The sequence below is a fragment of the Notechis scutatus genome, chromosome 3 (assembly GCF_049901735.1).
Source record: "Notechis scutatus isolate UNSWTSFEM ecotype Mainland chromosome 3, rNotScu1.2, whole genome shotgun sequence".
Classification (NCBI taxonomy): Eukaryota; Metazoa; Chordata; class Lepidosauria; order Squamata; family Elapidae; genus Notechis; species Notechis scutatus.
The window spans coordinates 22576102-22592841 of record NC_142011.1 but is presented as its reverse complement, the minus strand read 5'-3'; the positions used below and the strand labels follow the sequence as shown (position 1 = coordinate 22592841).

Genomic DNA, 16740 nt, shown 5'->3' with positions numbered 1-16740 from the left:
CTGGCCATTTACTAGCTTGGATTGAGCAATGATTGGCTGACAGTATCTTTCTTGAGTTTCATACAGACAACTTTAGTTTAGTTTACTTTATTGTCATTGCACCTCGTACAATGAAATCAAACACCATCTTCAGTGCACATCATGACCATGACCATGAAAATAAACACAAACACACATCCTTCACCCTTCGCACATTGAACCAGAAACCCCTGACACCACACCAACACTGCACTTTACAGAATTCAAAAGAGCTACTGCCCTGGGATAGAAGCTGTTTTTCAGCCTATTTGTCCTTGTTTTTATTATTCTGTACTGTCTGCCAAATGGTAATAGTTCAAAAAAAGGGTTCCCAGGATGAGATGGATCTTTGAGAATGTTTTGAACTTTCTTAAGGCAGCGGGAGCTATAAAGCTCTTCCAAAGGGGAGAGGGCAACCAGTGATCTTCTAGGCAATGACATTAACCCTCTGGAGTGCTTTCCTATCTGCCACTGTGCAATTGGCAAACCATACAGAGGTGCAGTATGTTAAAATGCTCTCTATGGTGCAGCGGTAGAAGGTCACCAGCAGTTTTTCATTCAGTTGTTGTTTTCTGAGAAGTCTCAGGTAGTATATACTCTGCTGGGCCCTTTTGACCAGACTGCAATGAGGGCACCCCAGGTCAGGTCCTCTTTAAGGGTAACACCCAGAAACTTAAAACTGGCCACTTGCTCCACTCGGTCTCCATTGATAAGCAAGGGCTGGATGTTTGATCTCTTCTTTCTATAATCCACTATAAGCTCCTTGGTCTTATTGGTGTTGAAGACCAAGTTATTGTCTCCACATCACAAAAGCAACCGGTCCACCACATCTTGGAGGCAGACTCCCCCGGAGATAAGTCCCACCACTGTTGTATCATCCGCAAATTTAGCAATAATATTACTAGTGTGAGTGGGAATGCAGTCATGCCCATAAAGAGTACAGCGTAAGGGATTCAACATGCAGCCATGCGGTGTACCAGTGTTAAAAATACAGGCTGAAGAGGTATGATTACCTAATCTGACCCTCTGTGAGTGGCCAGACAGGAAATCCATTATCCAAAAGCAGATTGAATTAGAAAGCCTTAGGTCCAGAAGTTTAGACACTAGTCTATGTGGAAGAATTGTGTTAAATGCAGAACTAAAATCCACAAAAAGCATCCTCATATAGCCCCCCCGCTGTTCTAGATCAGTGGCCCCCAACCTTTTTTGTGCCACGGCCCGGTACCGGCATCACAAAATGATCCGCGGCCCGGTACCGACATCAGCACGCATGGCAAGGTGAGCCGAGCGACCGGCCAGCCAGCCGTCCCCCGCTTCTCCCTGCCACCTTCAACTCCTCCTTTGTACCTTTGTCGATGGGCTTCGGGACAGCTTCGGGACGGTTGCTCAGCTCGCCTTGCCTTGGGTGCTGAAAGAATCCTCGCGCCTTAGTTTTGTTCGAAGCCGCCCCCCCCCTTCAATGAAACTAAGGCGCGAGGATTCCTTCAGGACCCAAACGCCGCTTTCCAACCGGAAAAGCTCACCGGAAGCACTTTCTCATCAAAACAAGATGGCGGCACCCATCAAACCGGCAGCCCGGTAGAAAATGTTCCACGGACCGGTACCGGTCCGGGGCCCGGTGGTTGGGGACCCCTGTTCTAGATGATTCAGAGTAGTATGAAGAGTGATGGCTATAGCATTCTCTGTAGATGTATTTTTCCTGTATGCAAACTGGTGTTTATGTATGCGGAAGAAATGATGTGCCGGCAGACCAATTTCTCAAAGCACTTCATGATGATAGGAGTGAGTGCCACTGATCTGTAATCGTTGAGGTTATTGATAGGGAACTTCTTTGGCAGTGGAACAATGGTGGAAACCTTCAAACAAGATGGAATAGTGGACTGGAATACAGACCAATTGAAGATCCTGGTAAAGACTCCAGCCAGCTGATCAGCACAGTCTTTAAGCACTTGGCCAGAGATACAGTCAGGACCGGCAGCCTTTCTAGGGTCCACAGCCCTCAGAATGCTCCTCACCTCCTGTTCCTCCACAATGAGGTGAGGGCTACAATTGGCTGGTAGTTGTATTTTACCTGTCTCTGGTGTCTCCACTTCAAAGCAAGCAAATAAATGATTCAGTTCCTCTGCCAATGAAGCATCCCCCTCAGCAGGGTTGACATTGGTCAGTTATAGTTTGTAATTTGTTGAATCCCTCGCCACACCTGCCTCATGTTATTGCTATAAAAATAGGCAGAAATTATTGGAGATCTGCAAATGATAAGGACAATATGAAGGAATTTAATGTTGTTTTCACAACCTAAATTTCAACTTCTGTAGTTTATCCATAGTTCAGAAGTAAAAGCCGAATTTTGGGAGAAAAGATATATTTGTTTCAATACAATCAACATTCTGTTATATAAATGAAAAATGTGAGAAAGCAATGCCATCATTGTTTATATTATCTTCTTGCATCAGAAAGTACAAAAGACTAAGTCCTTAGAACAGATCAATTGACAGATTGATATTATCATTCTGCACAAAACACTTAAAACCACACAAGTAACATCATAAGTAATTAACACATTATCCATCTCTTTTTAAGTTGATAACAAGAAAACATCCAACATCCCTTTTGGATATTTTAAGTGCTGTTTTCCCTGAGGCCAAAGACAAATGTTGAATATTTAAATAATCTCTAAGAATGTCCAAATTTTAATACTGTGAAAAATTGTTCTGCTTTTAAGGGGCTTTTTACTACACTTGTCCCCTGCCTAGTTCTTCTAGACATGCTGAACTTCCACCAATCCCAACCAGCAAGCCCATGCTAGATGTGGAAGATGAAGTCCAGCGCATTGGGAGAATACATGGCTGGGGTTAGGGTTAGGGTTGGAGTAAAGTTTTTCCACCCAAGGATTACAGATTACAAATTTACAAGGATTACAGATTCTACCCACTCTGTTGAGCTCTGACCCAATCTCAATACCTGTGATTAGTGGCCTGGGGGTGTATATGCCATTCTGATCCACTTGGTTGCTTTAAATCATCCACATTGTAACTCTTGAATGTCTCCTCTGCTTGATTTACAACCTGTGTAGCCCATAGGTCCCTGGGGTTCTACCACTACCCACCTCTCTCACATAGAGAGACAGAGTTGTGAAAGTTGTTGTTTTTGTTTTGTATTGATTAAGCCTGTTGCTTAATCAAGGATCCTACCATTAAGTGGTTGAATTTTGTTTTCATCACATCCTGCAAAACTTTATCATGATTTGTTGAAATGAGCTGGTAATACAGAAGATTTAGATTTAGAACTTTGTCACTTTGAAACGTACACTAATTGGCATACATTAAAAGGAAATTTCTTTGCAAAGGGTCTCCACATCCAATATACACTGCATAGACATGACAAAATAAAAAAGGAAAGGAAATTTCTTTGCATACAGCTCTCAAAGGGTCTCCACATCCAATATACATTACATAAACATGACAAAATAAATACAAAATTATGCATATACCCATATATATTATATGACATGGAGAAGCTCACTGAATCGAGTTTAGATCCTCTCCGTCCGTTCTGTCTTATCTCTATATCACGTGATCCACTTCGACATCTTTCTCTGCCCACCCCCACCAGCTTTTAGCCTATCTTGATTTCTAACCAGCCGCGCGCCGCTCTTCCAAACCTCCGCCTTGACCTCAAACGCTACGCGTGCGCCTGCGCACTTTTCAGCTGTCGTGCGTGATGGGCGTGGCCAAACTAGTTCTGGCCCTTTTAGGTCGCCGTCGTCGTCTGTAGTTTCGTGATAGTTCGTCTGTGAGGCTGCCAGAGTGGCTTCGCGGAAGTCATTCTGGAAGATGGCGTTGGCCGAGGCCGGTGCTCGGTTGCCGGAGGGTGCGACCGGGGAACGCGTGGATCCGCTTTCTCGCTTCACTTGCCCGGTGTGCCTGGAGGTGTTTGAGAGCCCCGTGCGGGCGCCTTGCGGTCATATGTAAGTACGAAGAGGAGGCGGAAGCCAGGCCACCTCAAGGGAGGTCGAGTGAGATAACTGGGTAACCATGGCAACGGAGAGTGGCCGGTCGGAATTGAGGTTGAGTCGGGGAGCTCGCTTGTATGAGGCACAAAACGAGTGGAAAAAACTTTACCCCCAGCCTGGTATTCTCCCAATACATGGACCTCGGTCCCCATCTTCCCCATCTTAGCATCTTGGGCTTGCTGGCTGGGGTTGGTGGAACTTCAGCGGGTCTAGGAAGAGCTAGGCCCGGGGGAGGGGGGGAGGGGAAGGAAAGTGTTATAAAAAGCCCCTTAAAACCAGAGCAATTTTAAATTGATCATCTACGGTTTTCTAACCGGATGGTTTTGGTTTTGCTTCTTCTCCTATGTTTAACTTTGGGTAATAAATTAATAAGCTGTGTAAATGTTTAACTCCTTGCAGCCCCGTTTATCTCTCTTTAGATATTACTGTAAAGTACCCGAACTTTCAAAAATTGCAGCCTGTTGGTTGTGGGGGCGAAGCTGTTGCTATTTTCATGAAACGAAAGTGAAATGAACGTGTGGGCAGAATCCAGGGCGAGCCGGCTCCTTAGTGGCTAGATGGGAAGTTTTTTTGCTCATGTAATCTTAAACACCACCAGTAATGTTTTGTTTTTACCAGAATTTCTGTGCAAAAGTTTTAAAAGCGAAGAGGCGTTCAATCCCTGAGTCACTCCACTGAAATTCTGTAATTGACACTTTTTTTTGAGATAAAAATAGAGGACAAAACGATTGAATAAACTTGAGAGGGAGACGGCTTTCCGTGCTAATTTTTATTTTATCTCGCCATAAATGGGAGGGGTTTGTTTTATCTGTTCATTATGCCTTTGAAACATTCAAAATACTTATTTTCTGTTTACATCTTGCTGAGGCTTTCATTGTTAGCCATTAGGAACAGGAAAGATTCAGCAGATAAGTTTGCAGGAAGCAAAATACAATTCATCTCTTGGGAGACAACATCCCAAAGAAAGGACATTTAAAATGAAAGGAAAAATAAGAGCTCTCATATCTCCCCTTGATTTAGGTGTGACCGAATGCAATTTAGATAAAGCATAAAATGATATAGTGGTTGAATAGAGTCTATTTAAAGATTCTTCAGAGATTATGAAAACAAGAACAGATGATGAATTTGCTCTATAATTCTTATTTGTAGTGGAGCCTTGGAATTAGAATGGCCTAATACAGTAGCAGTTTGAAAGAAGTAAAGTAAAATGAATAATACTAGTTTTGGATTTATCATATTTTATCTAAGCAAGGGCTTTTTGCATATTATGGTCATTAAGGCAGAACTGATACACAGAGCCTAGACTAGATTGTTAAGCATTTAGGAACTGACAAGACAGATACAGATAGTCCTTGACTTACGACCATAATTGAGCCCAAAATTTCTGTTATTCAGTGAAACATTTGTTAAATGAGTTGTGCCCTATTTTACAACTTCTTGCCACAGTTAAGTGAATCACTGGTTGAGTTAGTAACCTGGTTGGTAAGTGAAGGTGGCTTCCCCATTGACTTTGCTTGTCAAAAGATCGCAAAAGGTGATCCCATGACCCTTGCACACATTAAACGTCATAAATATGAATCGGTTGCCAAGCATCTGAATTTTGGTCACATGATCATGGGCATGCAGCAAAGGTCGTAATTGAAAAATGGTCATAAGTCATATTTTTCAATGCCATAACTTTGAACGGTCACTAAATGGACAGGTGTAAGTCAAGGGCTACCTGTAAATTCATCCTTGTATATTCCTGAGAGGATGACATATGAATTTTTCAAAGAGGTGGCATCTATTTTTACAGCTTTGGTAATGAGCAGCTGCCAGTTGAGGTAGGATGTTGTTTTTCTTCCACCTGAATGCAGCTTTTTTTTGTTAATGTATGTACAGTATGGTCATGGTCATAAATATTTTGGATGTGATAGGTTAGAAACTACATCTTGTTCTAGGCCTTCACAGCTCTTCTTTTGAACGCCATATATTATCAAATATCAACCAGACATTAATATTGTACTCAGAACTTTGCCTAATTCTGCAGCAGAATTATTTTCTAAGATCACTTTCATCTTTATTGGTAATTTGTAAATTGCATACAAATGATATAACCTCAGGTACTTCAAGACTTTAATATTCTCTTCTCTCTGCTATAATTTGTTATTAGGTGTTTTAGGTATACTGGGATTGTGGTGTGTATCTATCTTTCCTTACCTGGTTAATTATATGCATTTGCAATGTTTTAACATTTATGACTTTGTAATTGTCTCTGAACCTGGTGACTGGGTGGATTAGAAGACAATCTGTATTGCAGTACCAGCATCGAAGTTTCTACTTCAAACCCTGTTAGATATATGCATTCTTAATGAAGTTTATGCTGAGCTATTTTATTTTAAAATGCTGCTAAAAAACAGGATTCAGTTCTTGCTATTGTATAATACTATTGTTTGAATTTATATATAAAAATATAAAAATTTATATATAAAAAATTATAATACTATTGTTTGAACATATTTCTATCTTACAGTGCACACTGCGCAGTTAAGTATACTACTCTTGTTAATGAAGCTGTAAGCAATTTTTCTGGATACTTAAAATAGTAATTTGGTTTAAGATGCTTTTTTTTCCATTTAAGATTACATTGTAGTGCATTGAGGTATGCTTTTCAATTATTTTAGTTTATTGGGAGAGTGGAAGAGAATTAATAGATGCCTGTATTTTTAATCAATGAAAGTTCTTTTTTTTTCCGTGTTAGTTTTTGCATGCCGTGCATTCAAGAATGTCTTAAGCCTAAAAAGCCTGTTTGTGGAGTTTGCCGCAGTACCCTGTCTCATGGCAGCAGAGCTCTGGATTTGGAAAAGCAAATTGAAATGACAGAGACTACTTGCAATGGCTGCAATCAAAAAGTATGAAAAACTGAGCTATATTTATGACTATATAGAATGAATACAGATGCAATAAGTATACTGATACTCTGTCCTGATAAGCAGTTGTTAGAGAATTCAAAAAAGATTGTGGGATGGGGAAGAGCCAATTCAAATCTGAAAGAAATTCCAAAAGGGGACTTTATTTCTTCCATTGCCTCTACTAGTGCATTGGAAATAACAGTTTGCAGAGCTTATTATAAGACCAATCAGTTATGTAAAAATATAGAATCAGCAGACCTTGCCACAACAGACAGTTGAAGGTTGTGTTTACCAACACCGCTGTGAAAATGATGAAAACTTTATGCAAATCCTTGTGTCACTGTTCATTTTTTCTTTAAGAAAGAAAATGTTCATAGAAAGTATTGATTTAATGTGCCCTTAGCTTTTAAAAAAAAAATAACAATGTTAAAATGTACATATGTGGGTGTGACATTTTTAAGGAATCATAGAATCATAGAAATGACCTTAGAAGACCTTTCATCCAAACCCTGACTTAGTGCAGGATCCATTACAGCATCTCTGACAAAAGACTATATATGAAAACCTTCAGTGAAAACTAATAGACTTAATATGGCAGCTTTTTCCAATAATAGTTTACACAGTCAGAAATTTCTCCTCCTATGTAGCATGAACAAACTTCCTTGGATTTTTTTAATCTAATAATTCTGGTTACTTTTCTAGATGTCAGCTAATTTTCAGATACTTGAAGATTGCTGTTGTATATAACCTCAGCTGGCTCTTCCCAATTTCTTTAACTGCACCTTGTAGGATTTGATTTTCAGATTCTTTACCATATTTGAGCTTCTTTCAGTTTGTTACAGTCCTTTTCAATTTGTGATGCCCAGAAACATGCTGTGTGTCCGTTCCCCCCCTCCAAAGCAGCTAACAGAGGTTGACACTTTTGTGGCTGTTTTGGACTAATGTTCTTTCATGAGTAGGAATTGCCTTATTCCCTGAAGCAACCATTGTAAAAAAAGTTTTGCAATTAAAAGTTCAGTTAATACATTTCAGTTCAGGAAATAACAGGGGCAGGCTTAATATGCTGTACCCTAATCTATGAACTTTGTGGGAACTCATAGCTATCTCGCTATAATATCAGCAATATTGATTCAGTGTCTAATGCAAATTTTAGAGATATGCCTATATTTCTAAACTTATAAGTCTGCCTGGCATTGAATATTTGTAAATATATTGGGATACTGTGAATATCTTAGTTTTTACTTATAAATATTAATATTCTTTGAAATAATTTGGTAGGTCAAAAATTTGCTTAAATATTTTTAAAGCAAATTATATGTGGAAAATTCAGTGAGGATTATGTGATTTGGGAGTTAATTATTTCCTGCTTTCTGAGTACAGAATTATTTTAAAAAATGTTAAAAGTAAGCAGACATAGTAAAAGTTGAAGAACACTAAAACATGTACCATAATTTTTTGGACATTTGCTTATAACTGTGCAGCATGATTATTGAGATCCTGTTAATGGTGCAAAATTTAGATAAGTTGATGTTTTGGCTAGTTGACTGCCCTTTGCTTTGTAGAAGATAAATAATGTAATTTGCCTTATAAGAGTAGTAATAGAGAAAATGTTCTCTTTTCCAGATAATATAGCCAGATAAGCTATGAGAAAGATAAGCTATGAGATAAGCTATGAGAAAGTTAAGAATGAACTCTGTTCAGGTGAACAAGGTGACAGCTATCTAAGCCTTGCTGGCATGTTACAGATTAATTTAGCCTGTTATTCTCTTCTATAATTATACATTGTAATTTGCATTGTGTCTTACCTTGGTGATTTCAAATTCTCCCATACATTCCCCTGTATATACTTTGGGTTTAAGTTAAGGAACATGATGAAAAGTGAATATTTTGTTATATTTTCTGTACAGATGTATCTCTCAAAGCTGCGAAGTCATGTAGCTACTTGCTCAAAGTACCAGAATTACATAATGGAAGGTGTTAAAGCTGTGACTAAAGAACCATTACAGAATACCAGGTAATCTTGGTGAATTACACTATGCCTGTTTAGAAAGTTTAAATTGTGTGCTAGTATTTATCTTGAACAAATGATTCGAGAGAAATCTCCTGAAAGTATGGGATATGTCTTCTTTTTTCCCATCTGAACCCTTACTGCCAACCACTCTTCATTTTAATAGCAACAAAAGATGGGAAGTGGTTTGATGATTGTGCATTTCCAATATATGACCAGAATTTCCTCCCAAACTTGCTACCTTGAATTCATGGCCTACTTGATGTTTTTCCCTTTGAAAGTTTATACAAGATAATTAGGTTTAATACTGAAAATGTTCCTCCAAAAGAACCTCTAATTTTTAACACCTGTAGTCTAGAATGCTCTGTAAAATACAAGTTAATTGCTTTTGTGAGCAACCTGAGAAATTTTATATAGCCATTGCTCACTTTAAGGCTTTTTCTGTATCAGGCTCACATGGGCCGTGAGAATGAGAGAAGTATAAATCTATTTGTGAAAGACTTCTGACCATAATTGCCATCAGTCCTCTTTCTCAGACAAGTTAACTTTTGCTCTGATCAAACTAAGAAACAGTAATCTTATGGAAAAAGCTTTTTATATATTCACCAATTGTTCTTCAGTGTTTTTACTTTATGTACTTTTTTCTAAAATGTAACGGCCTTTTCTCTGTGTTCCTGCAGGAGTGTCCCCAATAGATTTACATTTCCTTGCCCTTATTGTAATGAAAAAAACTTGGACCAAGAAGGACTGGTAGAACACTGCAAAAGCTATCATAGTAACGATCCAAAGCGAGTGGTAAGTAATGCTTTTTTCATGGCATAGTCTGATTCAGAGATGAGCAATCCACAGGTTGCACTTGATCTCCCAGCATCGCATTTGTGGTCCCTAAAGTTGGTTAGGGCTAAAAAGTTTAACCTTTTTTGCTTTGGGGAACTCTAAGAAGTGAAACAGATGCCTTAAACTTTGCAAAGATTTAAGGTAGCCATATTACCCCATAGAATCTTCTAATCTACTTCAAATCAAGCCAAGGTTTTAAGATTTGGTGGGGTTAAGTGACAAAATTGCTGCAAGCAGCTTCTGTAAATTTTTTAGGCACCCGTTTTCACCCTTAAAAACCCATACATCCAAGAACAGATTTTTAAAAATGGCCCCTTTCTCTGGAAATGTCATAACATTACCAGTCATGTCATTTACAGGCCAAAAATCAGACTGTGGCTTCCCAGGAAAAATTGTGCATTAGGGAAAATTATGTTATTGTCTCAAAGGTTTTCTTGAATTATGTTTTAGTCTTTTTAATGATAAGGCTGTTTTTTTAAAACCATATAGAAAACATTTGAAGCCTTTCAAGCAGGGGGTTAATAATCTCAGAGCAAATTTTTTATTTTTGAATAATGAATTCAGATCCCTAAATATGTTAACAAAGGAACAACATGATTTGCTAAATATGTTGATCTTTATTTCAAGAAACATTTAGGAAATTGGCCACCCAAATACTTATTTGGGAGACTCAATGAGATGAGAGAAGAGAGTGCACAATATCTTTGTGTCTGATGAAAATGAGCGAGAAATGTGTAAAACTTACAATTCAGGGATGGAACTTTCTGAGGACTCCAGAAAGCTCTTTTTCTTTTGGACTACATATTTTTCTCAATTTTAGGAGTAGTTGCTGGTTTTCTAGAAATATCATTTGTCCCTCCCCTGGAGTGGCCAGCTCATATACCGGTAGTCTGGAGACGAAATGGAGCATTCTGGAAATTTTCAACCTCTATAATGCAACATCCTGAGGAACTATGCAGTTAATATTGGGAGAATTTAGCATTACTTTCAAGGACAGAACTTCTTTTAATCTAAGGGACTTCTGTAGCCTCCTTGCTGATGGACAGGATATAGAATGCATGGCAATGAGATACTAAAACTGAAGTGTAATTTTTTTTGCCAACTTTTCCAGGTTTGCCCAATCTGTGCATCGATGCCCTGGGGAGATCCACATTATAGAAGCGCTAACTTCATGGAACATCTTCAGCGACGCCATCAGTTTTCATACGATACATTTGTGGTAAGTTATAATTGGGTTTTTAATTTATTGTACAAAACCTAGAGCAGCAAAATATTTTTTTTTAATTTCTGATTAGACTTGTTCTACCAATTTGAAAATAGACTGCTTTTTTAAAATATGGCTTGTCATAATTCATTCAATATAAAAAGCAGCTAGTGAGCTAGGTCCTGAGCCTTTCCAAACTTTTATTTACTGTAGATAATAAGTTGATGACAGAAGCTCAGGTAAAGCACCTGTTCTTTTGTTTGTCTTTCATGCGACTCCAGCCAAACCTCCTCTGAGCAGCTGTGATCAGTTTCTGGATTAGTCAAAATTGGTCCACTGATGCATATTTATGTCTTCTATATTTAGGATTATGATGCTGATGAAGATGATATGATGGCCCAAGTCCTATTGCGCTCCTTGAGGGATCAATGAAAAAAGCAAGAAGTACTCTTAATACTTGGCTTCCATTGGTGAGAAAAGACCACAGACATGACTTCCTCCAAGATGCTTTGGCACACATAAACTTAAACTGAAGGCTCTCCCATGGTTCTTATTCCTGTCTTCATATTTCTAATTTTGGTTTTTTCTAATGGACTTTCTGTTGAAGTTCATCTTCTCCAAGGTCCTTTTTTTTTACTCATTTCTGGATGTTTTTTTCTTATATCTGTTTCAGATTTGAATGCTTGTAGTCAGGAGACTACAAATATTTCTAATGTATTAGCACCTTTATTTTAATTAGTGTTATTATATTGTTTGACATAGATCATCAGTTAGAAGCCCAGGTTTCCTAAATACTTAACTCTGGTTATTAGATTCAGATATCAGTCCAAATGCAGGATTTCGTTTCTAATAAATTAGGAATCTGATACCTACTTTTGCAAAGCTGGATTTGGTATCAGCCTTCAGCAATATGTAAAGCCCTGGTTGGAAATTCCTATATAGTAAGCCATTGTTTTTTTTCCTGACTGTACAATAGTTAAGGGTGATGTTTATCTTAATACATATTTTGACTCTGAACATTTATGCAGAGTTGAGATAGAGACTATGAAGAGATCATTGTATGGTTCCTGAATGATGAATAATTCAAGGTTCATATTTCATTTCCAGCTTCCTAAAGCTGATTACATCTTTATATATTTCTACCTCTATGCCTAGAATTCAGAACAATCTGATAGCAACAATAGTGCAGACTTAACATCTGGTTCTTTAGACATAACAAATATTAAAGCCTCTTACGCTTCGTGAAAACTCTGCTGTCTAATGCAGAAATTTGTTTGTTCATAAGTGAGGCTTCCATGCAGACCATGGATATTTCATTTACTTAACAAATCATGCCATACAAATTGCCACATCCTGAATTCAGAGGCTGCTGTGAACCCTTGTCATACAGGTTAATTCCAGTTCTGATACTCACACATGGTCTTGAATTTTTAAGATAATAGATTTTATTTTGCTTATGTGTTGATTGAGGTCAAATATGGCAAACAGGGATAATACCAACTAGCCCTGATATGTAATTGTAAAGATCTGTGTCTTTACAATGGAGCTACAGACTGACTATATGTACCTGGGAGCCCCGATCTTAAGACAAAATGTGTGTACGTATTGCTTCACTGTCTCCAGAGGAGAACTTGCAGGTGGATTTCTACTCCATCACGTTTACTGAGAGTACTAATAAATGGAATAAGATTGCTATGGTGAAGTGACTTACAAGATTTTGCTGGGATATGGTGATTGCTTTTGAATGTATTACAGTGTTTGGAGATTAGTCCCAAGTAATTTAAATTTTTAATTTTAGGGCGGCACAAGCAAGACATGTTCTGAATTAAAAACTACAATGCCCATAAGTGGCAAGTATGTATAAGACCTGAGCTAGATGATGGATGCTTTTGTTACATAATTAAATGCATTCAATGGCAGCTTTTTGCACTAAGTAGATGTGATGCTGACCTTGAGTGTACACTGACCAGAAAAAGATTGATTCATATACATTTGGCTCAGGATTCATGTGGTATTGATCTGAAGCTTAAATGTGTATGTGAGAAAGACCTCCTGGAAGACCATTCCTTTAAATTTAGTTGATGGACAAGAGCCAGTAATGACATAGCATATCTGGCATGGGTATCTTGATTTAACTGCCAATTGCTCATGCTGCCTTCTAGACAGAACTGTTTAATTTATGCTTCAGCACTGACTAATAAGTCTTCGGTGGCTAGGATTTTGGGAGTTTCCACTGGATCATTTAGTGATTGTTCTGGTGAGGTTGATCAAGAAATAAAGAGTGCCTGGGTTATCATGGGCCTTCTTCAAGTTACCTCTTCCAACAGCCGACCTTTGTGTGCTCCTCCCAATCTTGAAATGACCCCTGATGGAGCCAGAAGGGAAAGCTGACCATATATAGATACCCCAAAGTGCCTTCTGCATGCATGTGAGCTCCTTGGGTCCAGGCCAGTGTCTTTCAGTATTTGAACAAGTAGAAACATTTCTGCCAGTCACTTGCGGAATTCACAGGAGCAAGGTTTCCTGATCCTTGAAAGTACTTTTTCCCCCTTGTATTCTAAGTGCACTTCTAGTGTTTTAACAAAATTTTAGGAGTTCAAATTTGTCTTTTAAATAAAGTAAATTAATTTAGTTGATAAAATGTACAGAATTTTTTCCTTGTTATAGAAGTTCCAAAGCTGTTGTTTGAACTAGATTAATAAACTGAATAGTAAATTGCATTCTCCCAGCTTTTGCCCTATCTCTTCTGTTTACTGTGAAGTGATGCTGGCATATAATGGGGTTGAATTCAGCAATCATTTTAAACTAAATCTGCTTCAGTATTGCCCCACTTATACATTCTACTGTGCAGCTGCAAAGTGGATCAGCGTAAATTAAACTCTTGGTTTGGATGAAACCTATACTTCAGCAGAACAATTCACTGAATTCATATCTGAACTACCCAAGGATGCATTAATGATATGGAGTGACGTATCATTTTCTGCAGACACAACGCACTCACACAGCCCTTTTCTCAGCCTCTCATTTGGGAAAATTCCACAAGATTGAGAGGGATGCAATTTTGTGAGTCATGGTTCCAGCTGATTGGTTTTAACTGGGCTTCCTAAGCAATTGTCTTCAAAAATGGATGGCAGGGCTTTTGTAGAGTTCAGTTATTTTTCCTAGTGGTTTTTTTGTGTGTGTGTCTTGGGAATTACAGGTGTTCTCTCCAAGAACCCACAGAATGAATTGTTAGGAGGAATCTTCCAAATCTGAAAGAATGTGGTATCATGTGACTGGGAAATGCTGGCTGTTAAAATTATTCTACCTTTGCCATTCTTTGTATCGCCAAGTCACCCACTCTGGCCCTATTGCACTTCCTGTTGTCCTTTTCAATTCTGTAGAAAGTCAAGGTTTTGAAATTATTTTGCATTAACTAACTTTTGTCTTCCTATTTAGAAATGGGCAATTAAAAAAAGGAAAATGTAGCTCAGAGCTGAAATGGGGAGTCATTGGTGCTCTCTGAGTTTGGTTGTTTTTTTGGCAGACACCTTATTATGCAAACTAGGTAACAACATCAAGTTCTGCAAAAATCCCTATGCATAAATGTTGGGTGGAAGATTCCTTTCTAGTGGAAGAAGTTTTCAAACTTTCTCAAGGTCATCAAAACTTTCTCAAGGTCATCAAACTTTCTCAAGGTATTATCCCTCAGTAATAATAATAGCATTACTACCAACCCATCTATTCATTGCCAAGATTGAGGTTTCCTCATGTTCTTTTCCTGTTTATTTGGAAATTGAGGATTCATGAAGGCTGTAGTCCTAAGGAGATATTGTTGTAGGATGGTAGACCTTCACAGGCATTCCTAGATAGTCTTTTAACTTCACTGAAGTTATTTGGGAGAAGTACATTCATCAACTTTAATGAGAACTTGTACTGCCTAATTGCACATTCTATAACTGCTGGAAAGAACTGGCCAGGCTTCTCATTTAATTCATATTGGAACTGGCTGTATTGGTCATATTTCAATGTGTGTCCGATTTTATAGCCACAATCTTTCAAATTCCCAGGACATTTATGATATTGAGATTAGTTTCCCATCTTCCAGTAAGTGAGTAGCAAAAGGAAATGCCCAGACTGAAATTTGGTGAGCATTGATGTGTCAATTCCATTGGTATATGCAACCCCTCCACCCTTTGTGTTCTGAATCTGGGGGATTCTAGAGCACCAATGCAAAGGATTTGTGGGAGAGGAGACAGTGCAATAATAATTGAAGTCAGTCTCTGGATTTATTCCATGAGGTTAAGGCCTATTTGTGTAATTTATATAAAAATGGCATTGCAATAAATATTGTTCCACCAAACCACATGCCATAACAATAAAAATATTAAGATACCCCAAGATTTTTTCTTCTGTTTGGTACAGTTGCCATTTTTTGAACATGTCTCTTATTTCATTGTCATATTAAAAAAATACTAACATCTGGACAGAAGAGAGCGCTCTTGCAATTCTTTAGAACTGTAGTTGTCAGGTGTATGGTATGTGTATCGTGGTTATTGTCGTCTTAGCATTGTTTGTTCAACAATATTTGTTTAATAAAACAGATGTCCCCAAAAAGACATCTTACCACAGCTACAGTTAATCCTATATTATGGATCATGCTGATAAATATTTTAATGATCCTTTCTTGATTTTCTTCCTTTTCTTCTGTTTCCGTACCAAATGTTTGTATTCAACCCAGGTTGGTATAAATTCAGAAGTCAAAAATGACCTTCAGTAATCTAGTATGATATGGTACTTAAGATTCACGTTCAAGTCCACCTGTTGGGATTACTTTGGACCTGTTGCTATTCTTTTGCCTTTGTGATGAGCTATTACAGAGAAAGACTGGAGGAGGGAATGCTGTTTTACTGCTGAAGGGGATATACATCTAATAAATACATGGAAATAGTGGGTTAGGAGTTAGATTTTATACTTGGGAACTACTGAGCTGCAAGCAATAATCCTGCTGTGTGAGGAACTCCTACTTTAGAAGATCAAACATATGTCACTACTGTTCTCATATGATTGGGCTGGACCCAGGCAGGCAATCTTTACACTTTAAAGCCATCTTTAAAAAAATTATTTGGCAATACCAAAGTCTCAAGATGACAAGACAGTGTGGCATCACTGGAAATGAGGCTGGAATTTCTAGCTTTTCACTACTTAATGGATTGAGCAGCTGTTTAAAAAGGGTTCTAAGCTTATCAGAGTCTTGGCACTCTTATCCCCTTCAATATTTAAACATCAATGAGGAAAATACATTGCCATAAATATGACAGTTACCCACCCAAGTTTGACGTCACAGTTTGTGAGTGACTTAAGAAATGGGCTCAGGTCCAAATGTTTTCCCACCCCTGCCCTAGGGAGAAAAAGCTTTCTTATGGCTTTCAGCATTTGGCAAGGCTGCTAAATTTAAAACTTTGTCTGAAAATGGGCAGACTTTCCAGGTTTTAGCTAAGGTTTGTTTCCCGTTCAATTCAAATCTTGATTACATCTGCCTATGGCTTGGCTGTGACACTTGCACAAATGGACTGCTTTTGCTGCAGTCCTCCTGTCAGACATCTGTTCTTTTTATTGAGTTTTGTCCACTGTAAATACCAAAAGGAAAGAATATTACTTTCCTGCCAGAGAGAAAGAGAGAATTCAAATAAACTTGAACTAGTTCAGGCTACTGCTGCTCTTGGCCTCCTAACACTGTAAGTACTTGGAAAAATAACAGCTAATGGCTATCGTGTCCTCTGTGTCAGAC

The 16740-nt window shown here is 38.2% G+C and overlaps 1 protein-coding gene and 1 long non-coding RNA gene across 2 annotated transcripts; one reads left to right on the top strand and one right to left on the bottom strand.

Annotated features, from left to right (window-relative positions):
- Positions 1–74: 74 nt before the first annotated feature.
- On the bottom strand, positions 75–3381 carry LOC148131102 (uncharacterized). Its single transcript, XR_015748447.1, has 2 exons — positions 1649–3381; positions 75–1199 (listed from the first exon to the last, which is right to left on the bottom strand). It is a non-coding gene; the product is annotated as an uncharacterized LOC148131102 (long non-coding RNA).
- Positions 3382–3733: 352 nt separating this feature from the next.
- Positions 3734–14381, top strand: RNF114 (ring finger protein 114). Its single transcript, XM_026664983.2, has 6 exons — positions 3734–3985; positions 6771–6921; positions 8829–8935; positions 9610–9724; positions 10878–10985; positions 11337–14381. Exons 1-6 carry the CDS (start codon positions 3852–3854, stop codon positions 11400–11402), a joined length of 681 nt encoding a protein of 226 aa, XP_026520768.1. The 5' UTR covers positions 3734–3851; the 3' UTR covers positions 11403–14381.
- Positions 14382–16740: the final 2359 nt, after the last annotated feature.

Excerpts from the sequence above, each read along its gene's own strand:
- RNF114 (XM_026664983.2), top strand. The coding sequence starts at position 3,852 with ATGGCGTTGGCCGAGGCCGGTGCTCGGTTGCCGGAGGGTGCGACCGGG. Across the intron at positions 6,922-8,828 it reads GCAATGGCTGCAATCAAAAA|ATGTATCTCTCAAAGCTGCG; the intron begins GTATGAAAAACT and ends TTTTCTGTACAG. Across the intron at positions 10,986-11,336 it reads TTTCATACGATACATTTGTG|GATTATGATGCTGATGAAGA; the intron begins GTAAGTTATAAT and ends TTCTATATTTAG.